This window comes from Odontesthes bonariensis, chromosome 4, assembly GCF_027942865.1.
Source record: "Odontesthes bonariensis isolate fOdoBon6 chromosome 4, fOdoBon6.hap1, whole genome shotgun sequence".
In the NCBI taxonomy this organism is placed as follows: Eukaryota; Metazoa; Chordata; class Actinopteri; order Atheriniformes; family Atherinopsidae; genus Odontesthes; species Odontesthes bonariensis.
The window spans coordinates 38,254,066-38,279,258 of NC_134509.1; the positions used below are offsets into that span (position 1 = coordinate 38,254,066).

Genomic DNA, 25,193 nt, shown 5'->3' on the forward strand with positions numbered 1-25,193 from the left:
GTTTGGTATGGTAGTGCCTAATTTGTACATATAACCAAAAAAAAAAAAAAAAAAAGGTTCAGGTACATAAATGATCACATTTTACTTTGCAATAAAAACAATATTCAGTCCTGCAGTGTCAGTTCAGTAAATCCAGCCTTACTCTCAGCAGAAACATCTTCCAACGCGACTGTGATCAGAATCATACTTAAGTGACGCACAGTGGGAAGATTTGATACACCTGAGAAATGTCCTGTAGGGACACATGCTGCATCATCAACTGTTACTTTATTAGAGTGCATATTTACAAATGCCTTGGCAACATTTCAGAGGTGTCCCGGGGGACAGATTTTCCTCTTCTAAGACTTAAAACCCACAAAGACATTCCACATGTTGCACTAAAAATCTGATTCATTTAGAGACAACATTTTTGAACTTCTCTACAGGATGAAAAACCTCAAAGCTGCCTGTACATTTTCCACAGAAACTTTATGAAACCAAAAGGTTTCGACTTCTCCACTCTGATTATGTCAATCTGGCACCTATCTTATTCTTTTTGTGTGATTTAGCTGTTACATGTACACATTAGTCACCTTTAAATGCTGCTGGAACCTTTCTTAACCCAATGTGATCATCTCCATCCATCTCCCAACATGCACATCCACAACACACTCACCCCAAAAAAAAAAAAAAAAAAAATTACCATGTACTGATCTCACTTCATTTGTTTTTGGAAACCTTTTGCACTTTAATGAACACGAACTGTAGCTTTTAACAAAAAAAAAAGAAAGAAGGAAAGAAAAACAACAAATGTCTCAAGGGGGAAAGTGTCTCAAAAACAGGCTAGATGACTTGGTTGGTGCATTTCCAAAAACCACATCAAATTGTAAATTCTATATAGATATACTTGTTCAACAAGTCTGCATAATCTGTCACATTAGATATATTTTACGTTATGTGGAAGTTGCCTATTATCACCACTTCAGTGTTTCACGTTTACTGCAAACCAGTCGACCGATTTAAGGCTTCCAAGTTCGACAGCGAAGTCAACATTGATCTGTCACGTCCAGAGAGTCCAAACCAGACCTCACCGGACGCTGTGAAGAGGCGTTTCATGATGTTACTTCAGAATAAGAAGGCCCCAATAAGTAGTGTTGTGATCGTCCGTCCCCCCCCCCCCCGTCCTCAGAATATAAGATTATCTAAACATTTAAATAATTCACTGCATCTTATGTCTTATAAAAACCCTCCTGAATCTTCATTTCATTGTGGGAGGTGGATAAAGAAACGGGATTAAATATGAATTTGGATGACTGAAACTATAAAAACTCTGAACAGAGCTCCAGAGGCTTTTTTTGGACAGGTGAAAACAGGTTCTCATGAATTTTTCCATCATTTCTCTTAAAAGGACATCAGCACAAAATGCTTGCATTATACAGTTTACAATGTAGTACCATGCTAGGACTGCTCGCCTCATCCTAACCGTTTATTAGCAATGGAGAGAATCAGTGCTGTTAGAAACTACAACACTACTGTTAGAAACCCCATTATGCCCAGCGCACTCTGCCTTCACTTACAATGCGTGAAAGAGGAGGAAGAGGAGGAACGTGTACACAAACTGAGGAGACGTAATAACAAAACCTGAAATTTGTCTGTTTGCACTGAGAAGCTGCTGAAGTAAACAAAGAAAGAAAAATCACACTTCATGCATTCAAAATGAGCAGCAGCAGGAAAAATGGTTGGGTGGGGGTTCACAGTTTTATCAGCTATGACACAGAGGCGGATGAGTGTGTGCATATGGAAGCCTGTAATGCAGAGTGTATCAGCAGGTTTGTGCTGTTTCTGGGACCTTGCTAGGCACCGGTTAGATACGTTTGCGCGCTAACTGGCAGATGTGTCCTCTGCTCTTTGACAGTATGGGGGTAAAACTACATTCCTGGTCTGACTAAACTGGATTTTGTTTGTTAATGAAGAAACAGTCTCCACTTCTTTCTAAAACTCTGATCTTTTCGTGGCTTTGTCTTCTTGTTTCATTCAGTTTTGAGAAATGAAGCCTGCTTTCAGTACACTGGTCTCCCACTCTGGTCTGTACTGAGGAGGGGCCCAGGCAGCTATGATGCTGGGAGGTCCGAGCTGGTGGGATGGGGGAAAGAGGCTGGAGGAGGCGGCAGGGTGGACAGCTCAGACGGGGGGTGCTTTGCGCTGCAGTAGATATTGGTGGATGTCGTCCGCATCGCGCTTCAGCCAGGCGGCATTGAGCAGGATGTTCTCGCAGCACTGCTCCACCGTGCGCTCAGCAGCTGGCGCCGGATGACTCTCAAAGAAACTCTGCAAGGGCAGGACAAAAAAAAAAAAAAAAAAAAGGAGCCATTAAAGCCACCACAAAATAAGAATACAAAATCTATAAATAGAAAAAAAATACAAGTTATGGAAAATAGGCTTTTTAAAAATAGATTGATTGCTTTCAGATTTATGTAAAAAGTACATTTAACAACAGAAAAAGTTGACTGCAGGGCTTTATAGTCAGACATACAACAGTATGCTCATGTTGTCATATCATGCGACAACCAAACCTGTCACTCCAGACAACTTAAGGTTTCTGCCACATTGCTACGGACAGATAAACTTGTTTTCAGGCTAATTTAATTCTGGAGACAGACTTAATATTTTCAGAGCATTCATCAGCTTTTGGAAATTATGGCACTTCTTTCCTTCTCTCCAGATGTAGCCATCGTGTCAGAAATTAATCTTAAATTTCTTTAAAGATTTCATAAAAAAAACTATTTAAGATTTCCTCCTCACTGCTGGCTTATATTAGTAATAGTCTTGATGTTACTCCTGACTCCTGCTGAGGACGCTTCTTAACAGTTGGAAAGAGAGAATACCCCCCTCCACACACTTGATCTATTTATTTTCTTCTCTTGTCCTTTATCCTTTTAATTATTATTATTTTTATTATTATTATTTTCTCTTACCATACTTCAATTTTTCACTTATGTTGCCATATGCTGTATAATAACCAAGTTGTTTGCTGTGACTACATCTGACATGGGTTGTCAGGAGGGATAGTAATGTTGGGGTTCTCTTTTTGTCTGTTTGTTTGTACTTCACTTTAAAGCAGACGCTTCAACGCAATGGTAAACTGTTCTTTTTTCTTTCTGTACTGTCTGCAAAAACTGAAGAGATTTAAAAAAAAAAAAAAAAAAAAAAAAAAGATTTCCTCCTTACATTGATGTTAAACTTGAGGAATTTGTTAAATTTAGCCACAAAAGACCTGAACTACCAACAGGAAGGAAATGTTAAAAAAAACAAACAAACAAAAAACATTAGAAACCTGTATTTTGACTGCAGCACAACAGATTTTACATTGATAAAAGGAGGAAGTGAACGCAGAGATGACTATTCTGCGCAGTAGAACCTATTGATACATTTTAAGATGAGCGATTGATTTTACGTTTATAGATCTGACCTGCAGACAGTTTGATTTGTCTGACCATTTGCAGTCACATCTACATCCTGCAGCTGTGCTCTTTAAGCCACGTCACATTTAATGATCGCTCTACAACTCAGTTGATGTGTGATTTTATTCCGTATATTAACAGTGTACTGCATCTTTGACTAAAGGTCGGATTATAGTTCTGCGTCTATTGTCTTGACGTGTTGCTTTGCTCTGGTCGCGAACCACTTTTCATGTTATGGTTCTGCTACCTCGGTCTGGAATTTCTCGGGACGCACAGCAGTTTCCCCTCGCGAGACTTTCGGTGGGCGGTGCGAGAACTTCGGGGGCACCGGCGGAAGTGTTTATTTTTCCCAAAAAAAAAAAAAAAAAAAAAAAAAAAAAAAAGTGTATGCAAGATATGGATCTGGAGTTGCTCGACATCGAAGAAGAACAGCTTCTTTTATTGGAGCTGCCGAAAATGCAAAGGAGGAAGCCACACAGACAACCGGAAAGGCACACCGAGGACCAATCACAGCCGCTTTTGTCTGCGCACTTCCGTTGGTGGTCTGCGTGCGCCTGTCGCGTAGTCAGGATTTTTTTGAGGTGCACGACAACGCGCGCAGAGCCTCTGCGTGGGGGAGTGGTCAAGATTTTGACGCTCGCAGAGGCTCTGGGTCCGAGCGTCAGAGGCTTTGCGTCTGAAGCATAAATCAGCCTTAATCAGCCTTCGCTGCAAGCCAAACGCTGCAGCGAAGCACTAAGTTTGTCTGCGTGCTGCTAGTTTTAGATAAAGAAAGAAGAAAATAAACAGTCTCCATTGAAACAATGCAGTAAACACCCTGAAAATGTTCCTCAACTCTGTACATCTTTCAAGTGGAGAAAGTGGAGAAAAGTGAAAAAGTGTTTTGGAGCCAATATGGGTACACCTTAGCCTAGAAATCTAGACGCCCCTAGCGGCCGCAAATGGAATCAGCTTTTTGCTGTACGGGTCTGGCTTGCTAGGCTAGGTCAACCTGGAAGTGGAACAACTCCTAACTACTTTTTGAGGAATAAATAGGTAGTTTAAAAAAAAAAAACTCACTGAATTATGAAACTAACAGTTAAATAGTTGTACGGAATCTGAACACAAAAAGAAAGTTTTACATGGTTGGTTAAAACGTGCAAAAAGTGGTAAAAGGTAAAAAACTACCGGTACTAGAAATACTGGAAATCACCCAAAGAGAAGAATGGAACTGGAATATGTTTAAGGTCCATTAAAGGCAGTGATTAAAGAGCAAACAACATCAGCTGCTCTCAGGGATAGTTTGGATTCGTGGTAGCTCTGCTGTTAAAAAATAAAATTGTACATGAGATGCTGATGTTGTCAACAAGAGTAATGTTTGTCTGAACTTGATGAGCAGAATCTCTGATGGCATCATTCTGCCCCCTAGTGGTCCCACAAAGCTCAACAGAATTCAGCATCTAGTGTTTGTTCAACCTGAAACTCATGATTTGAATCACCATTTGAATTATCTTTTCTTTTTTTTAAAAACAGAATACTTGTTGTTGACATTAAGCAGTGAGATATTACATTCTGCCAGGAAAAGACTGTTTATGTTCTCACCTTCACTTCAGCAGCCATTTTATCGATACCAAATCCATCGACTGTGAGCTGCAAAGACAGAAGAACAAGACAAATGTGGCCCAGTGATAGAAAGACAAATATAATTGATTAAAGAGCAGAGTTTCATCCAGTTGCCCCCTATTGAAAAAAAAAATAACATTGTGAAACTTAAACAACTGAATGATCACTGTGTTGGGGTAAAGAAGTAAATTGAGGCTACGGCTACACGAAAACGAAACGAGGTTTTTTTTGAAAACTGGTACGAAAATGATTGTGACCACACAGGGAAGCTTCTGTGTCCACATAGAAACGCGACGCTTGCTGAAAACGATGCAGTACACACGAAACACCTCTAGGTGCGCTGTAAGCCACCCCCACCGTTACACCAGAACAATAGAAGAAGCAATGTGCATGCGTGTACGCCCCTACTTCTACCAGCGCGAAGCTCACGTTGTTCCTTCAACAACGCCGCTGTAGTTAGCAGTGTCTGCAGCAGTGCTGCTATCAATGTTGTGGGGTCCATGATGATCGCTGTCTGTCCTTGTTGTGTTGTCTGCTTCTTCCGGATTTTGAATGGAAGCCGCTTTTTGTTCTGGTCACTGACGTATGTGTATACGTCACTGGCGTTGGCCATGTGGCTGTGACGCAGATGTAAACAAATCCGTTTTGGCTGTAACAATGGAAACGAAACGACGCCGTTCTCAGACCTTCCCACTCTGGAACCCGTTTTCCAAAACTATCATTTTGGGGTAGTGGGAACGCCGGCTCCGTGTGGCCGCGACAGCCAAACGATAAGCAAAAGTATCATTTACAGTGAAAAACGTTTCCGTGTAGCCGTAGCCTGAGACTCAGAGCAGCATCTGACTTCAGCATTCTGAAGTAAATCAGAAGATTTTTTTATTTTTTTTCTAACCTTGATGAGACGTGATATGAGGAAGCCTCCCTGGTAGCGATTGTAAAGCTCATCCCAGTTGTCCTTGACAAACTTCCACGCAGCTTTCCGGCCTTGTTTACTACTGCCTGCCACTCCCCCGATTACTGACACCGTGTCCTGGGGACGGACCTCTTCCTGCCCATGACAACATCCAGAGAGGAAAATTAATTTTTAAGTTTTAGTCAGAGAACAAGCACAACAAAGTAATACGATTGAAGATTGAGATTCTAAACTGTAACTAACCTTGAGAGTATAAGCTTATCGAGTGATCAGTACATTAACATGTGCATGCAAGTCTTGAAAGACATGCATGCACATGTTGATCTTTGCATATACAGTATATCTGTGAAATATAGACGACACAGACTGCACCATCTTTGACTGCTGCCATTGTCAGTTATGTTTCAACAGCCTAACTTTATGGGAATCCTTGATCTGCTCTGCAGTCTCAATGAGCTCAGTGGAGCTGCACATGAACCACCACCTGCTGCAGGTTGTGCTGGAGAGGCCATTCAGCAAAACAAGGACAACCAAAACCAGCTGCAGTCAGTCCATTAAACGAAATCTAATCACAGGGACAACTGAATTGTAAGGAGGACTGCTACAACAGCAGCCTGGTCAGCTTGGAACACCAGACGAGCAGGGACAGGGCAAGCAGGTTAGCACCAACTCAACAAAATTAAATACAGTGGTGGAGCAGCTCCATTAGATGGTGGACAGGTCAAAAAGGAAATAAAGGCACGTTGTATCACTTTTTTAGTGTTTGTGGTGGCTCTTGTTAATGTACATCCTGCAATGCAACATATTCGGCAGGTTGTCAAAGTGGTCAAAGTGGGTGTATGTGACACTTACCCTACTTGATCTGAGAGGGGCATTCAGCATATGCTAAGGCAGATACGCCAATTAAATGGTGTGCATATTTCCCCTCCTTAGTGTGGTGTCAGCTTGATAATGATGCAGACCTTGTAATTACACCACAGACTGCCCTTCGCTGCCAGTATAGGACGCTGACTGGTCTAAACTGGATTTCCACAGGAATGTGATCTTGTGAATATTGCAAGAATCCAAGTGTGGAGTCAACAAGGTTACATACCGAGAGGGCGAAGGTGAGGACTTTCTGAATGAGGTCAGGGGCAGAGATGGCGCCAAGCACTCGCTCAATGCGATTCTTCTCCTCCTGCATGTCTGCTTGTTTGTGGAGCTTAAGGAGGAAACGGGGAAAAAAAAAAAAAAAAAAAAAAAAAAAAAAAAAAAAAAAAACAAGAGGGAAGAGTTGCTTGAAGGAATCATAGGTGGTCAAAAATATTTTTATCCATCAGCTAAACCTACTCTAGGTTACGAGGTGCCAGGACAGGCCTCCAGTCTACCAAACACAGAAATAACTGTATGACCTCATGCCTATTGCCACTTACCAGAACTTGCATGTGTTTGGACTGCGAGATAAATCCCGAACAATATGCCAATATGAAACCATCACTACAATGCTAAAGTTCAGTGCAAACAGCTTGATTATTTTGAGCTGCATTGCTCATCATCAGTGAGAGAAGTATCAATTTCAATATGGTCTTTACATCAGTGTCGTCAGAATATTTCAGTAAAATATACAAATCCCTGCAACCATCTTACCTTCAGCATCGTGTCCAGTGTAGCACTGTCTCCATGCTTCAGCACTGTTAGATACACCTGGAAAAACAAACACGGGCAACATGACAAATCACCAACATTTACATTTACTATCAAGGCCTATGCTTTGAAATCCCACTGGCAGAAAAACAATACAAAATGTATTCATACGTTGTAAAATAAGAATAATTGTGCTTTCATCACCTTAAGATAAGCATTTTAAATCTATCGACATAGCAAAATCACCCTCCTCCATCATGTCGCACCACCTTTCAGCTACGGTAGCCCAGAAAGGACAAATAAACCACTGAATCTAGAGAGGGTCTTCTAGATAAGGGGATTATTTGGTTTGTGCCACTAGATGTCTTTGAATTAAAAATTGCCATGAGAAAGAATTGTTATTGTGAGAGTAAAATTAAGTGTAACTTGGACAAAAAAACCCAAAACAAACACACTCGCATAAATACAAGCCATCAGCAACAACGAAAGATGTTGGCAATTCCAAGGAGTGCCTGAGAATGAGCATTTGCAAACTGGCAGTACAAGACGCCCACAAGAATGGTCTACTTACTGGACTCCTGAGGTCTGCAGGCAGGACCTGCTTGCCTTCTACATGGTCTTTGAATCTCCGTCTGGCCTCATCCAGTGTGGGTTTGTGTCCTGCCTTGCCAAGCTTCCCCAAAACCAGACCTCTTAATAGGGCGTCCAGGTGCCCTGCAGGGAACAATCACCTTAACATTAAGCTCTTTGCACTTAAAGGTAATAAAAGAAGTACTCTTTACCCCCATGCTATCCGTCTTTGGTAAATCACACATGCCAAACAGAGGTGGCTCAGCCCTTCTTCAGAGCGTGCTTACACACATCAAGTCCCCTTCCCCAAGGGGATGGAGAAAGGCAGAGGAGTGTACAACAGGAGCTTAAAAAGACACTACGTCGAGCTAAGGTGGAGTACAAGAAAAAGGTAGAGAGACAGCTGGAGAACAATAACACCAAATCAAATCAAATCTTTTATCTGGACTTCCCAAAAAGAGCATTAAACATCTGCAGCTCATCCAGAACGCTGCTACTAGAGTTTTAACCCGGACTAAGAGATCTGAACACATCACAGAAGCTTTAAAATCTTTACTCTGGCTTCCAGTCAGTCACAGAATAGATTTTAAAAGCCTGCTGATGGTTTATAAATCCAAGAACGGTTTAGACCCAAAATACATCTGTGATATGTTCAGAGAATATAAACCCAGCAGAGCTCTTAGATCCAAGGACTCAGGTCAGCTGGTCCAGTCCAGAGTCCAGACTAAACATGGAGAAGCAGCATTTAGCTGTTATGCTGCAAACAAGTGGAACAAACTGCCAGTGGAGATTAAACTTTCACCAAATGGAGACATTTTTAAATCCAGGTTAAAAACATTTCTTTTCTCGTGTGTCTATGCATGAAATCTGCATGATATCTTTGAATTTATCTGGACTGTTGCTTGTTTTTAAATTAATTTAAATTATTTTATTTGTTTCTCTTTATATTCTTTTATGCATTTTTAATGCTTCTTCCACTCCCTGCTGCAATGCTTTTATTTTATGTAAAGCACTTTGAATTGTTTTGTACATGAAATGTGCTATACAAATAAATTTGATTTGAAGTCAGTATCACTGAATCAGCGGTGTGCAGGCAGCATCATTTGTTACAGCAGCGAGTTCCATGACGATGGCTCTCCCTTAGACATGCTTGTTTAGTCCCTTGCTCGCTAAGAGGTGCATAAACTTCCACCCAATCCACCTCTGTACCTTCAAACAGGACACCGATGCCCAACAAAGGTGCATCAGCATTCTGTTTGGAAGTCATTTGTGAAAAGCCCTTTAGTTTCACTCTCCTCCTTATCGACCGTTAAGCTCTACAGACCAATTTAGTCACTCTGCAAAGCAGAAGGGCTACAGTGGAAACAAACAGACCTTTCATTTCTGGGGCAAAATTAAATTTTATCACAGGATATGAAAGAAAAATCTTATTCAAAATAAAAACGGGATACCAGCTCAGTTTCATCCATCCATTTTCTATACCTGCTTAATCCAAATCAGGGTTGTGTGCTGCCACACTAGCTGCCATGGGGTGAGAGGCAGTGTACACCCTGTCCATCACAGGGCCACACAAGCAAGACAAACTCCGAGGGTCAATTTAGAGTCACCAATTAACCCAACATGGATGTTTTGGGGCAGTGAGAGGAAGTAGGAGTACCCGGAGAGAGACCACGCATACACGGGGAGAATACACACAGAAAGGCACCAGGGATTTGAACCTGGAACCCTCTATGCTGTTAGGCAACAGTGCTAACCACCACACCACCGTGCAGCTCCATCCACTTTCAACCCGATAGGTGGTGGAGCCTATTCCAGCTGCCATTTGGTGAGAGGCAGGTATGCAAATATACAGTATATGGACATATCTGCAATAGAGATAAGTACTCAAATCCTTAAACAAATTGTCTGCAGTCGAATGTTACAAACCTACAACCCTGAATAGGATTAAGCTAGTATAGAAAATGGATGGATGATGTAAAGAGGAATTAAAAGTACTTTGGTACAAATAGGAGGACTAGAAGCTCATGATCCCAGACATCGTTGCCCCTTCTCCTCACCTTCCCCTGGTCTGCTGTCCCAGCCCAGCTTGAGGCCAATGGGCGTAAACAGGTCCCGGATGAACTCCTGGATCTCCTCGAAGAAGTCGGTGTGGGACAGAAGTGAAGACAACACTCCCAAGTTGCAGCTGAGGTCACTCCACACCGTGTAGTTGGGCTCGTTGATGAATGCTTCCATCAGCTTCAGCACCTCCACTGTGCTGATGATCCCTGCGCGAGACTGAGGCCACACAACAACCTGAACCTTTGGCTTTTTGAAACACGGTCCTCTCAGTGTCTCCGATGGACACATTCATGTAGAATATCGACATGATGCTTTAACCTGCTACAAAAGGATCTGAAGCGGGTATTGTTTACATATTCAAAATAAAACATTTTTCTAAATTGTCTCATCTGATCCCATTAAATCATTTAAAACTTATTTTAAGGAAAAAGCATAATTGGAAACTTGTTCTTGTTTTTAAAACATGCTTTTGACTTTCAATCAGGTCTCTCTTGACAATGAGACTGTGCCTCAAAGAAATTACCTGTAAATAAAGGTTAAATTAAAAAATAATAAATAAAAAAACCTGATAAATACAAAACATAGGTCAGTAGTGCTAATCTGACAACCTGACCTGGAGGTTTCAAGTACAGTTGCTCAACAACCTGAGAGCAACTTCTGGTTGCTCTGGAATGACAAATATATGCAGTGTTGGGTAAGTTACTTTAAAAATGTAATCCGTTACAGTTACAAGTTATCTTGTTTAAAATGTAATTGTAGTGTAACTTTTTGGATTACTTAAAAAAAGTAATGTAACTAATTACTTTTGGATTACTTTTACCTATTTATGGTATAGGATAATCTGTATTTTATATGTATGATTCCATCTGTATTTATCACATTTATTTATACCATGCTATTGTTCTTTTCATTGTACTCCCATAACTACATTATACATTCTCTGCACATACATGCATTTCCCTAGGTAATTGATTTATTCTGCACATATCTATTAACCATCTTTCCTTACACTAGCTGTAAATAACTGCATTTTATCTCTAAATACTGCATGCTATACAATCTGCACGCGTTACACTTGATAAGATGCCAAACTGCATTTCATTAATACATGTGCAATGACAATGAAGTGCTCTACTTTAGTAATAAATAAGCAAAGTAAGACTTTTACATCACATTTTTATTTTTCTTTGCACACCCTTGCTTGTGTGTGTGCGCCAGTACTTCCGGTGAAAACTTCCAGGTGATTTGACAGCTAGCGCGTCAGGTTAGGGCCAGTGGCCGTAAACAAATGTTAACTTATAGCCGAGAAGAAAGATGATAATATAACGTAGCTAAAAACTAGCTTTCTTCAGTAGCATTGATGCTTAATGCTTACCAATTTAGCAAGCCTAGCAGCCTCGTTGCTAATGCTAGCCGCCGTAACGTTACCAACCATACCCGACGTCAAGGAGTTGGCTGAGCAGGGGCAAGATTATGGGGCTGGCAGAGTTAACTTCATAATGGGTGAGTGCAGGTTTCATTCACTTGTTTTCATTCTTTCACAGGATTGATTAACTTCATTGGTTTATCCGATTGCTGGCCGCCGAGCCATTATGTGTCTGGGTTTGTGTGGGTTACTGATCATGGTTGTTAGCAGTCGATAGTCAGGTTGTATGATGTGTGTGTGAGTGTGTATTTTTTCTATGGGTACATGCCATTGACTGTATGAGCGGTCTGTGCTCGTTTTTTTTATTTTTATTTAATTAGATTGGAGATACTAATTAATACTTTTCCCGGGGGCTGGTCCCGGGAAAAATTGCCAGGGACGATTTTTTTCCCCAGTCCGACCCTGCCGCTCTGTACGTCTGTCACTGCAATAACCTCGCACAAATTGTAATCCTGTTAAGTAACCCCCATTCTCACTGAATGTAACTGTAATCTGAGTACATCGATTTTGCTTGTACTGTAACGGATTACAGTTACTTTTATTTTGTATCCTTTTACCGTAACATGTAATCCGTTACTCCCCAACCCTGAATATATGCTACTAAACTTCCTGGGAGGTCAAAGTGTGTTGATGAAAAGTCTGGAAAAAAGTCAAGTCATGACTAATGGGCAGGCCAAGGTAAGTGTTATTGTGGTGATAACGCTGAAAATAAAACGACATTAAAAGGAACAATTCTTGCATGCACATCCACATCAAATGTTTTCCCTCATTTTAGAGGACCTCTGCTTTTCATCTATCAGAAGGCCTTTAACATGATGGCTGACAAATACTAACCATTTCAGTTAAATGTGATGAAACCAAATCAATCCAACGGCTTAAAAACAACAAAATGTCTGAAATTTGATAAAGAAATTTATGACTAGATGCCGCCTGATCCTTTGGACATTACTCCTAGTCAACGTAGCACAACTAATTTGACTGTAATAAACTTTGTGGAAAATTCCAGACCTTTGATAATGTTAAATGTTGCATAACAGCAGAGCATAAATATGATGGAAACCATTTGATGAATCAAGAGTCTGTTGATGTTGCAACACAACCAAGTCAGGACTGAAATTCGCATTCATTTCCTCATTGTAAAAGCTCAATTTTCACAGATCTGATGACAAAACTTCACTGCCGGTAATGTGTTCCAAAGAAGTTTTGGACAACTCCAGACATTTCTGTCAAACACCCGTTATCTAAGCTCTCATCTACCAACAGTTCCCTGAAAAACCAAACAAAAAATGTATTTGCACAAAAGATCAAAACCAAACTTAAACACACAGCCTGAATCCTCTGGTTATTCTTAATGATCTGCTCCACCACAGCAACACAGTCTGAGCAGCTGGATGTTTCCTATGCATTCATCTGTGGCAGTCAGCCAAAAAAAAAAAAAAAACTTTGCAAGCAACAAACTGAGTTTTTGGAGCAGTGTTCTGCAGCCTGATGTACTCCCAAGACAAGTGTCCTTTGACATGTTCTCCCCACCTGCACAAAAACTCCAGCAAAGTCCACTTAGAGATCAACTACAAGTCTTACTGCTTTGAAAAGCATCAACCATAGTCTGTGGAAACACTGGACTTCAAAGAGCATTTCAGGGAGACACTGTTGACTCAAACCTATCAATGAAGGCATTCTGAAACAGGAAGACTGTTTTTTTTTTTTGTTCCGTTTAAAACATAAGCCATCATTATTTTGTGCATCAAACTGCTAATAATCATATATCAAAGCAATGCTAAAACTGCGAAGTATCGAATCAACTTTTAAAACTGAAATTACATTTATGTTTTTACTTAGAGTCTAGAGCCAAACAACAGCAAACCTGGACACAGAAATTAAACTCCAAGTAGGCCTAACGGTTCACACGTGAACTACAGTCAAACCTGCAGGTAATAAGTACTTTCAACTTTGATAAACCAAGTTAAATCAAATTTTTGACTATTATAGTATTCCTGGCCTGTCATTCAGCACAATGTATTTCTTTACACTGCAAGGTAATGGCCTTTCTACACTGCTAAGGACTAAAGACAAACCCAATGTTAGCTTCAGAAACAAGCTCGCCAGTGTTAAAGGATCAGTACACTCATGGGTTGTACAGATCACACAAATGCCCAAATATATACACACACACACACACACACACACACAACTTTAAGCATATCATTACACAACCATGCATGTGTGTGTGTGTATGCTCATGTCAATTAGTCTTACCAGGGAGAAGAGGTCATTCTGCAGGCCGAGGCGGTCCACAGGCTGTAGGCTGAGGTCTCTGATGCCTGGAAGCAGACTCTCCAGCATGGATGAGCTGTACTGGATGCGATAGAAGCCCACGGTACCAGGGTTGATCTGTAAACAGCAGATAGAGAACTGTGTTGGGCTGTGATCTAAACTTTACCATTTTCAACTCAGTTATTTTACTCAACATGGTTAGAAGTTAATGACACTGTATTATAACTAATGCTAAAGCTTGGAGAGATAGTCAACAGCACAATGAAAACTGGTCATTTAGACATACTTTAACACACATTAAGACGAAGAAATCTGAGGTGAGAAACCTAATAAGTCTCCCTCACAAGTTAGATGCACAACTGGACCAAATGGAACTGTTTGTACAGTAAGCAGCTGAACAAAGGCTGATCCCTATTCACTTCATTGTTTACACTGTTCACATTCCGAGGAACTGTGATTCAGACCACAGCATCACTAACTGCCATCATTTAAAAGTTACACCCAAGACAGGTCAAACTACTCTATTCGTGTCCATTTACAAATAAAAGATTTTACAATAATTTCCTGCAACTGTGGTTGACAATGAGAGGGTGAGTCTGCCATGAATCACATTCTTGCTTCTCCTCCAAGCTCCCAAATGAACTTTGCCTGGACTGTGATGTTTTACATTTGATGTAAATGACTCAGGAATTCATCTCAATCCACAGCTGTTGCTCTCATAGTCAAATCATGGGTGCAAGAATGCCGAAACCTCACACTATTCTGTGTGCCACTAATAAAAACGATTCTTCCCATCGACGATGGGAAAATGGACGACAAAAAGCTCATTGTGTCAGCTGAATGTGACTGACTTTTCAACAGCTGTTTACAGCCACATGGAGCAGATTTGCAACAACACAATTATGATAGCACTAAGTTTAAAGATGTTCAAATATAATTTTTGACTAAAAGAACCTGAATTTTACACTGATAAGGTACAAAAACCTTCCCTTCACAGAAATTATTGCAAAACGCTACATTTACACTTTCACTTTGAATGTTTAATTCAACAAATTCTACTTTACATCATATTGGTTTTATCGTCAGAAGAATTATCAGACGTGACACTACCTGTACTGGGTCAGTAAACAGCACTCAGCCATACATGAGACAGCAACTGATAGACATGCTGACCAGCCACTGTCATGCAATCTTCAGCTGAGAAAATGCTGTTACAATTCATGTCTAAAGCAAGACTGATGCTTTGTAAAAATCTGCAATATAGCTTTTGTTCAAATGACATAACATTTTTGAGTTGTTTTGATTCGAGTCGTTTTGGTAAAAACTTGCTCCTTTGTTGCAGTTCAGATTAACTATTAGCTTAGCTTGGCTGTTCGTCCCCCTCGCAGCTTCTCCAAACTAAGAGCACTGACTGCGCTTTACTGCAGGGAAGACACGAATTGCTCATGAGTGCCTCACTTCATAAAAATAAAAATGAAAAGCTCGAGAATGCCACTGCACTTGTGGCAGGCTTCTGCAGTAGCTCTGGACATATGGTGTTTCTTATTGAGATTTTCCACATTGTGTTTTTCTCTGAAATAAAATATATTTCTAAAAACATTTTTTCTACACTGGTTTGGACACTGTGCTACTACAGTGATTTCCACAGGTAACTTGCTTTTCTTTTTTCTTTCTTTTTTAAAACCTGTTATGATGCATAGTCATGGCAAAGGGAAAATTGTTTGCACACTGGAGCAGTTGACTGAGCTTTCCAAAGCAAAAGAAATGCCTGGAAAAAGACCCCAAAACCAGACTGTTTAATGTTTCCACCTTAAGGTTATTCAATTGTGGAAGCAGGCTTTGCCACAAGAATTGCTTTATTTAATCTCTGTCTGCCAAGTATTTGCCAGATGCTTTAAAGCTAACGTAAGATTGAACACAGAAATGCATTCCAATGAACAGTACAACTGTTTGCTCAACACAACTCATTTGTAGCTAAAAACTTAAATGGATGTTGCCTCCATGGATAAATCCCTCAAATAATGTAGGTGACGATCAACATTAGCTGCTGTTGTTGTGAGAGGTATTCCCAGGCCTTACCTTGATCCACTGGTCCAGGCCAACATCGTTTAGAGTTATAGTGGTCTCTTTGCAGTCCAGCAGAACCTTGAGCTTGGTGCATTTAGGGTCCTCGCTAGTACAAATGCTAATGGGGACCATCCAACTTGGGCAGTCCTCACCTGTTCAACAGACAAATGAGGGTGGCAATGACAAGCCATCACATAGAAGTGGGAGTAACACACAAAAAAAAAAAAGACTAAGAAAAAAAAAGTTGATGCCATGTCTGCACCAGGTGATCTTTGTAAATATGACATGAGTCTGCAATTAACACTCACCATTATGTGGTCCACTGGCACAGAACTTCTTTTGAGATAGCTTAAGGATGCGGTCATCACCTTGCTACAAATAACATCAGCGTATGATTATCAACAGAGTAGAAAATTACAACCACCTACCAGACACATCTTCAACCAAAATTAAGCTGTTAAATGTTATTTCTACTGGTGAATGCCATTGATTAATCAATTCTTCAAGAAAGGAAGCAAAAAAAAAAAAAAAGGAGACATTAGTTTTCCAAAACACTTGATTAGGTGAGTTTTAAATCGGGTTTCTAGCGTTGCCCGTTTGCTTTTGGGCGAGCTTTTCCACAAACTGAAGAAAGCGCTCAGTCTTATAGCAGACTACACAGCTCGTGTTCCAGTGGAGCTCACCTGTTCCTGGTCAACTACGATAATGGGGAAGCCCATTTGCTTGGTCCATGAACTCATCACTGCGGCAATGGGTTTCCCGCTGGCTTGTTCCAGACAGTCCCACAGGTCCACTGTGGAAGGCAGCCAGGAATCAGAGGTGTAAGGATCCAGAAAATTCATCTGCTTCAACAAGGGAATATTTCAAATATTTACTAGATACTTCATGGTCTTACCTGTCGATGCATTTTTATGTTGGAACTTCAAAAGATAGGAGTTCATTCCTTTCCTAAAGTCCTGCAAAAAATACAAAAACCCTTTAATAAAGAAAAGCTAAAAATAGAAAACAAAAGAAGCTTGGTCGCAAGTTGGACAACCAACCTCGTCTCCTATGTAGTTGTGCAACATGCGGATCACAGATGCTCCTTTACTGTAAGAGATTGCATCAAAGATTTCATCTACCTCTGATGGATGGCCCACATTCACCTGAAGCACATAACATCAAAAAGGGGGTTTGACGGAAACTTGTGTTATAACATATCCTATAGTTTAGGAATATTTGCATACAAAGATATTAAGGTCAAAGACAATTTTGCAAACCACCTTCAAACTTTCTGTTTTTATGAACTGCAGCTGCAATGGTAAGATTTTGTGTCTCATGTGAAAACATCCCAAAAGACAGACTGTCTAAGTTTTATAAAGTGAATCCCAACTGACTTTCTGCATTGCTCACCTCTATGGGATGGCTGCTGTCCAGTGCATCCAAGTCAAGGGCACGGGTGTAGTCGGCCGAGACAAACTGGGTCCAGATGTCATATTCCGGAAAGCAGTGGTCTACACACAGATACTCAATCCAGGATGCGAATCCCTCATTAAGCCAGAGATGGGTCCACCATTCCTGTGTATAAAAACACATATGCAGTGAGATGATACACTATCCTCAAAGCATATCATTATAAAACAAACATAGAAACGCTGCCATATGTGTGTGTGTGTGTGTGTATGTTCTGATTTCTGCTTTAAATTACAGTATTATTATTATTATTTTTTTTTTTAAAAAGAAGCTCTTCACAAAGTGTGTTTGTACGTGGGGGCACGACAGCAACGTTTTTTAACAAATAATTGGTCAGTGTTGGTCAGTGCTGGATTACCATGGTGACCAAGTTTCCGAACCACTGGTGGGCAAGTTCGTGTCCAACCACGAGTGCCACCCACTGCTTGGACGATGAACAGGAATTCTTTGGGTCGATTAGCAGTGCAGTTTCCCTGGAAAACACAGACTTGAGGTTAAATCTTGTGTGTAAACAGCAAGTTCTTTCACCGGTCCAAAGTCCACATCAACTGCTGGGCTGTTCATTAAGAAAACATGCATGCAGGTGGCTGACATCAGTAGATGAATTGAGACTGCTGCTTTATGCTAATTACATGTCAGTTGAATACTTGCCAGGTGGCAGCACATTCAACTAATCGCAAAGCAATTAAAAAGCCATTACAGCTGTCAACCACAAGGGCATAACTGCAACAATATTGTCCTCAAACATAGAGCAATTCAAAATTTTCTCAATAAGACCTTGAACTGCACAAAAACAATCAAACATATTCTAACATAAGCTAGTACATAAGCACTAGTTCAAACATAAGCCAGAAGGTAGCATAAATGGCAACCAGCTCGAGAAACATTGAGACTTGCATTAAAAAGATGATAACCAAATAATTCTACTACAGTGTCAGTTTCTCAAAATTTGACTCTCAAAGTTACTACAATCTTAAAATATGTTGTTTAGGAACACGTTTACCTGTAGGTAACAAGGCCCCAGTTTTCCATGGCACCTGAGTGCGAAGAGAAAGAAGGCATTTCACTCTAAACATTTTCTCTGAAGATTTTACAAGTATATCAATTTGCTATTTGGAGGAACTCACCGGCAGCAAAATCAGCAATAGCTATGAGATCAATTTTAGGCAATGGATAAGGAACATTGAAGTAGTCTTTGTAGAAAGGTAAGGTCTTAGTTGCAACCTGAATAAACAGAAAAACAATTCAGCCATCTATAATGGGTTCAGGAAAGGGTGCCCAGCAAGACTGGCAGAGGTGCAGCAGATTAAATGTAGATGAACCATCATACAAATGTTGCTTAATATCAAAGCTTTCTGTTCATTTATCTACTTGTACTTATCTACTTTGATTGTAAAGTATATCATATACACACACACACACACACCAGTGATCAGTACATTTCATTTTCTGCACCAAAAACACAAGATTATTGCACCAACATGCTCACCTCCAATGCAAATTTCCCTTGTTCCGCCTTCCCAATTGGTGTGTAGACACGCACAGTTATACCATCTGAGGACTGGCTCTCCACAAAGTCATATTCACCAATGACAAAAGCTACAAGGTACGTGGACATGACAGGTGTGGTGGCAAATTTTACTTCCACTAGGTTCTCGTCCTCTGGGTATGGCTTTCGATCAATAACATTCTGGAGAGGAGAAACATGCAGTATGATGGCTAAATATCAAGAAATCACATCAAAACAGACGGGCACAGCTCAGCGTCACGTGCTGATACATATACACCTGATGCAAATTAGTTCTTCACATGACTGCTGGGATGGGCACTGCCCCCCGGACAACCCTAAAAATCGATCAAGTGGGTATAGAAGATGGATGGATGGACTATCATGTGACATAATGATTACTATAAATTTGCTGGAGACTGACATATTTTTTATTTTCCACAGAGTAATGCTCAGTATGACATGCCGTTATCGGGACTAATGCCAATGATGTTATCTTTATGCTTGGCTTGCATGCGATATAGGCTGGATGTACTTGGGTAAGAACTAAACTCACTGGTTAAAAGAGCTTAAAGAGGTTTCCCCTGAATATTATTGCAGCAGTCAAACAATGATGTGCGATCAGGAATCAAACTATACGTTATACATCCTTTCCATTTTAGCTCTGCTAAAATAGTACATGTCAACTGTGACTTAAGCATTATACAGTTTGTAATGTTGTGCTTTAAGGAGTTCAAATTCTAATAAACAGAATATCCAGCAAAAAAAAAAAATATATATATAAAATTTGTTGTGGAAAAGATCATTCAAGACTCCTGTCATTCAGATGATCAGAAGAACCAAAGTTAGTTCCACACACTGCACATGGGTGACCTTGGAGGAGTGTTATCGGATATATTCTGAGCCAGCTGACGCTTCCTGATTCAATTTAGCTGTCAATGTGTCACTTAATCAATGCTGTACAATGACAAACCTCAATTTAGTTTAATGTTAGGTAGAGATAGAATATACAGTCACTTTCTAGCCTCAGTTATGTAAGCTATTAGGAAAAAAGAAAAAAGGGAAGACAAACAAAGACATATGTCACAGAGTGATTCAGGCAGTGTGGGTCTGGAGTGAACATATGACACGTACCATATTTGACAAAGCTACTCTGTCCTTTGGAACTATCAGGATGATGTCAAAGGTGGCTTTGATAGCTGGCTCATCCCAACAGGGAAAGGCTCTGCGAGCATCTGTGGCCTGGGGGTACAGAGGGAAGACGGACACAAATTGATCCAGACAGTATTCAGACCATGTTAAGGAGACCTGTAGCTCACATATAAATTCAAAATAGGTCTTAAATGATCAGTTTTCCCTCTTTCTCTTTTGTACACTGTCACTGCAGGAAAAAATAAATAAAAAATGTGAAAAATAGAATGAAAATAATACAAGTAAAAATTCCAAACACTGCAGTGCCTCACAGTTCTATGCATGTTTATTTTACATGGAAAAATCCATTCGATGGACCACTCAAACAACTCTGTTCTGACATTAAGCTTGGTGCTGCAAGTTTGCATCCAAGCAGAGTTTTTTGGTTTATCAGAGAGAAAAGTTGTGTTAGTCATGATAGAGTAAGATCTGAAATGTGGAACACTCAACACATTTTGCCCACCAAAAAAAAAAAAAAAAAAAAAAAAGAAGAAAGAAATCAACAAGCCCGCCCACATCATGCTACAACTAGCCCATTATTTAATCATGAAAGTATCAGAGTAGATAGGTTTGAACTTCACCCTCAAGCTGTCATTTTAATTCATCACACAAAACCTCACTTTGTGCAGACCTGAGTGAGGCACTGGGAATGAGTCACCCCTTTCAGCAATGGATGCCTTTACACATCAACTTCTAGTGCAGCCACTTAAAACAGTTACAAACACATGTGCCAATAAAAAGAGCCAACAATGCTTTCTACTTACCACTTTGTACATAGGAATCAAATTTTATACTATATTATTACACTGCAACTGCTCACTGATAATAACTCTACCAAACGTTTAGACTCACGGTTCATACATTTACATTACCGCCGACAGCAGAGAGATAAACATTTTATCCATCAAGAAAATGCATGACTTAAAAGTGCATAAATTATGTTTTCCTCTTGGAAGAGACCCCAAGCCTTCACACTGTAAAGCCCTGTCTGATATATAGGTTGAAATCCTGCAGCCGACAGCGTGTCAACTTTTCATGAAAGTTTCCTGGTCAGAAGCCACACAAGACTGGCATGGTTTGGAAAAAACTCTCAGAGAAACACATTTGAACAATATAACAGTTTAGAGTAAAATGTGCACCGTTTCGTCTTAAGGTCATTTCTAAAAATCTCAAGCAGTCACATGACCATCATGCCTCTCTGTGTTGCAACAGAGGCAACAACAGAGTTGAGCAATACATTCCACTTTCCCAGGAGAAAACATCTTATCTTCCTGAGGCCATCCACTCACCTCAAACTGTGTGACAGCAGCGTACCGGTTCTCTCCAGCAGGAGTTGTATATTTACTTCTGTAGAATCCTTTCATTTTGTCATTCAGCTCCCCAACAAAGTCGATCTTCAACGTGCCGGAGCCTGGGGAGGCGTGCACAGAGAAAGTTGCACTGTTCGTTCAGCCACGACCAAAAGGGGGAAAATCTGTTATTCTTCAACAGCGAAGATAAAATGTGTCAAAAGTAGGGACAACCAAGAGCAGCACCGAGTGAAGTCCCCTCTTACCGTTCTGTAGAACACTAGGAAATGACAGGGTAACTTTCTCATCCTCATTTTGATAGTTGAATCCTGTAGCATTAATTTCTAAAAAGGTAAACAATAGCAAGAAGGCATGGCTGAGTGTCAGAACCAGAGCTTTAAAAGTAGCAACTTTATGGACTGCTGAGCAGATGTTGAATCAAATAAGGTAGCCACAAATAATATCTATTTTCGCCTTATCCTCACCATCTCCTCCCTGTGGTGCAAAGGAAGCTGTGATGATGTCGATGTCAGCACAGTTCATCACAATCTGATTTGTAGCTTGTGTAACCTGTAAATATTGACACAAAACAGCTCAACTTATACTTTGAAATCCTTCGCTGTGTCAAAATTTTGAATTCCACTTTGTCTGAGAAAGATTGCAGTTCTCTGAGACATAGGCTCTCTGTGAAACCTGAATTTAGCTTGAATCTTGTATAACTAATGTAAATTGCACTGATGGCAGAAAATTAAACATGAGCCTGGGGTGTGATATTGCTGAGACAGGAAAGATTCAGCTAGCTTTGAGATAAACTCCCATCGGTTAAAGGCAAACCTGGTCACAGATACAAGATGCTGGTTCAATGCTGTTGTTTGGCATACTCGGAGGCTGACAAGGCACAACAAAATACATATACATAGAGGATGTAATTAAGAAGAATGAAAAAGAGCTACATTACTTCGCTCTCTTTCAATAAATTACCCAATGGTCATCCAACTTCTGTGTGCTTCCCCTTTCAAGCCAGGAGGGATGTTTGCAGACTTTAACAGATCAAGCATAATGCACTGGAGGTGCTGCACTCTTGTTTTCAAGACAATTATTTTTCTAAATACTGATAAACACAAAAGGGAAAAGTCAATCATAAAAAGAAAAAGTTTACGGTTTAGCCTATACATTTTTAAGGATAAAAATAAAGTTTTCTGTGACCAGTTTTGAGTTTTCACAAAATAGTTTTAGTTGCCCATTTTTCACTCAGCGCTTTGTTTTAAGAATGGACGTTTCTATAGGAAGCTTTAGGATTGAATGAGTTAACAGGATATTACCAACCCAAACTGGTACAAAAACAAAGACAACATTAACAAAAAGAAAAATATTCAGAAGTAGTCAAAACAAGACTTGTGAAGTGAAATGGAGATTTGCAATGCTACAATCAAACATTTGAATGATTAAAACTTTGGAAATAGTTTGTGCATTTTCATATTAGATTTAAATATCTTCTGTTTATGAGTCGCTTTTTAACATATTCCCTTCTCAAAAGAGTCCCTTTTGCTGGTTGTCATTTTAAATGTATCATCCAGCGGTGGCAGATAACAGAACTCTCAGCAGGTATTTTTGGCCTGGTGTTATGGTGCTAGTTGGCCCCTCTGTCTTATCCACTCAGCCCACCACCAGTCAAGGCAGATGGCCGCTCTTTCTAGTACTAGTTCTGCTGGAGGTTTCTTCCTTTGGAGGAACTTTTCCTCTCCACCGTTGCCCCGTGTATGTGTGGGTTCTCTCCTAGTACTCCGGCTTCCTCCCACCACCAAAAAACGTGCATGACAGATTAATTGGTGACCCTAAAGTGTCCGCAAGAGTGAGTGTGAGCGTGGATGGTTGGTTGGTTGTCTCTGTGTGGCCCTGTGATGGACTGGCGACCTGTCAAAGGTGTACCCTGTTTCTCCATCATTGATCATTAATTTAGTCCTAATTACATTTTACAAGTTGTACAGCAACACGCCCAGCAGTTAAGTCCGCTTTAGCAACAAACCAACTAAATCAGTCAACTAGCTCAACTGAGAGCTAACTAAAAACGTTAGCAAACGTAATATACGTTGCAATACTGAAGTGTACGAAAGGACTGTTTAGAGTTTAACTCTAAACGTTTTGATAATCAGCGAGCGTTATCTCAAGAAGTACGTAATTTTGTTCTCAGGACCTTTCACATGAGGTATAACTTAAACTGTCAGACAAACTGAGGAAGCGAGGGTGGGAGGGGGAGACACGATGTTGCCATGATTTAGCAAACACTAGTCAGCGTTAGCTAGCTGCTACTTGGCTTGTTAACCGCATCAGTAATCTCTTCTAAATTATCTTATAGTTCCTCAAAGTGATGCAACGGTGTTGCAATGGTTAACGTCGCTGACACATATCACACTGCTCACGAACACATTTAGCGCAGCCAGCAGGCTCATGTCCATGATTTCAGCTGCTAGGCTAACATGAGAATGCAAGTCTGCAGCAACCTTTGGTAATGTTGTGCTAGCTGAATGGAAGCAGCATGTGGATACACACAGAAATACACAGACGTTATTATTTCATTCATGGGTCTCTTTTGGCTGAATGGACCCTTCAGAGCGCTTAACTAGTTTACAGCCTCCAGCTAACGTTAAGACTAAGCTAATGCCTCCCAACAACGACAGCTAGCGGGCTAGTGGCTAACAATTTGTCGTGATCAGTAGAACACAGCAAATTGACTAGCAACTGGCAATGGTAGCTGGTCAGATTACATAACAAAATCCCCACTAGACACATATTAACTACATCCATTTATGCAGCCAGGTGCTTTAACACAACATACCTCCACCAGTGCTTCCAGCTTGCCCTCAAAAGTGAAGTCGATCAGGTCTGGCTTCAAAGATAAACCATAGTTGACGGGGTAAACGTCTGTTGGCAACCGTACGAAGGGCCTCCTTTCGGGCATGGTTCCTGTATTTTGGCCGGTTGTAATACCGAAGACGGCGCAGTGTGTCACACTAGTTATATCTCTCAGTTTTATTAGCACGGAGCTGACCAAACTGGTCCTTGACAGTGAAAATGGACAGCAGGTAGTGACCCCTCGTACGAACGACAACGAAACCGTGCGGAACAGCAACATCAACTGGAGACCTTACAGCCTTGCCAGCTACACTTCTCTCCTCTCAAAGCCCAAACAACTCTACTTAATCAGCGTCAAACTAACGAGACACAACGTCATCACGTTTCAACGTGCATACAGAACGTGTGTGCGCATGGCAGTGCATTCACTATCCTTGAGTTTCATTTTATAAAGAAACGTTAGTGACACATTTATTTATACATTTATTGTAAGAGAGGTAACATTTACACTAAATAAAAAAACACAATCTCAATAATTAAACAGATAATATGCGATATCTCGATAATCCAGTATTGTTGATATGATGAGTCTTTAAAAAAAAAAAAAATTAATTCAGGAAGAGAAAAAAAACCTGCCTCTCAGTGTAGGCATTCAAGATAAGATCAATCTTTATTGTCATTGTCACTTTTTAACAAAAGGTGATGGTGCAGTCAACTCAGGGTGAGGCATAAGAGAAAATAAAGACAAGAAAAAAACATGATAGATCAGTAAAAAATAACATTGATAAATAACAATGTTTTTTGTATCAGGACATATTGCACATTTTCAGGATGTATTGCACATTTGCGGGACGTATTGCACATTTGCGCATGAAGAAATATGGAGCAGCTCTATTTTGAGTTCAGTGCCATTAATGCTTTTGGA

At 40.3% G+C, this 25,193-nt stretch overlaps 1 protein-coding gene across 2 annotated transcripts; it reads right to left on the bottom strand.

The window, feature by feature from the left end:
* Positions 1-95: 95 nt before the first annotated feature.
* Positions 96-24,619, bottom strand: npepps (aminopeptidase puromycin sensitive). Of its 2 annotated transcripts, XM_075464140.1 has the most exons (23): positions 24,252-24,619; positions 21,901-21,985; positions 21,682-21,759; positions 21,416-21,537; positions 20,070-20,177; positions 18,918-19,118; positions 18,556-18,652; positions 18,432-18,465; positions 17,787-17,901; positions 17,369-17,533; positions 17,017-17,121; positions 16,872-16,932; positions 16,660-16,769; positions 16,285-16,348; positions 15,989-16,128; positions 13,892-14,026; positions 10,206-10,425; positions 8,150-8,292; positions 7,582-7,638; positions 7,049-7,156; positions 5,935-6,090; positions 5,022-5,069; positions 96-2,307 (listed from the first exon to the last, which is right to left on the bottom strand). In XM_075464140.1, the coding sequence occupies exons 1-23, from the start codon at positions 24,546-24,548 to the stop codon at positions 2,161-2,163; spliced, it is 2,796 nt and encodes a 931-aa protein (XP_075320255.1). In that variant the 5' UTR covers positions 24,549-24,619; the 3' UTR covers positions 96-2,160. The 2 variants fall into 2 exon arrangements, with proteins under 2 accessions (XP_075320255.1, XP_075320256.1); XM_075464141.1 differs by lacking the exons at positions 21,901-21,985; positions 24,252-24,619 and having other exon boundaries at positions 21,416-21,566; positions 21,682-21,760.
* Positions 24,620-25,193: the final 574 nt, after the last annotated feature.

Excerpts from the sequence above, each read along its gene's own strand:
- npepps (XM_075464140.1), bottom strand. The coding sequence starts at position 24,548 with ATGTTGCTGTTCCGCACGGTTTCGTTGTCGTTCGTACGAGGGGTCACT. Across the intron at positions 18,653-18,917 it reads AAGGGAAATTTGCATTGGAG|GTTGCAACTAAGACCTTACC; the intron begins GTGAGCATGTTG and ends CTGTTTATTCAG. Across the intron at positions 6,091-7,048 it reads TCCTCACCTTCGCCCTCTCG|GAAGAGGTCCGTCCCCAGGA; the intron begins GTATGTAACCTT and ends TGTCATGGGCAG.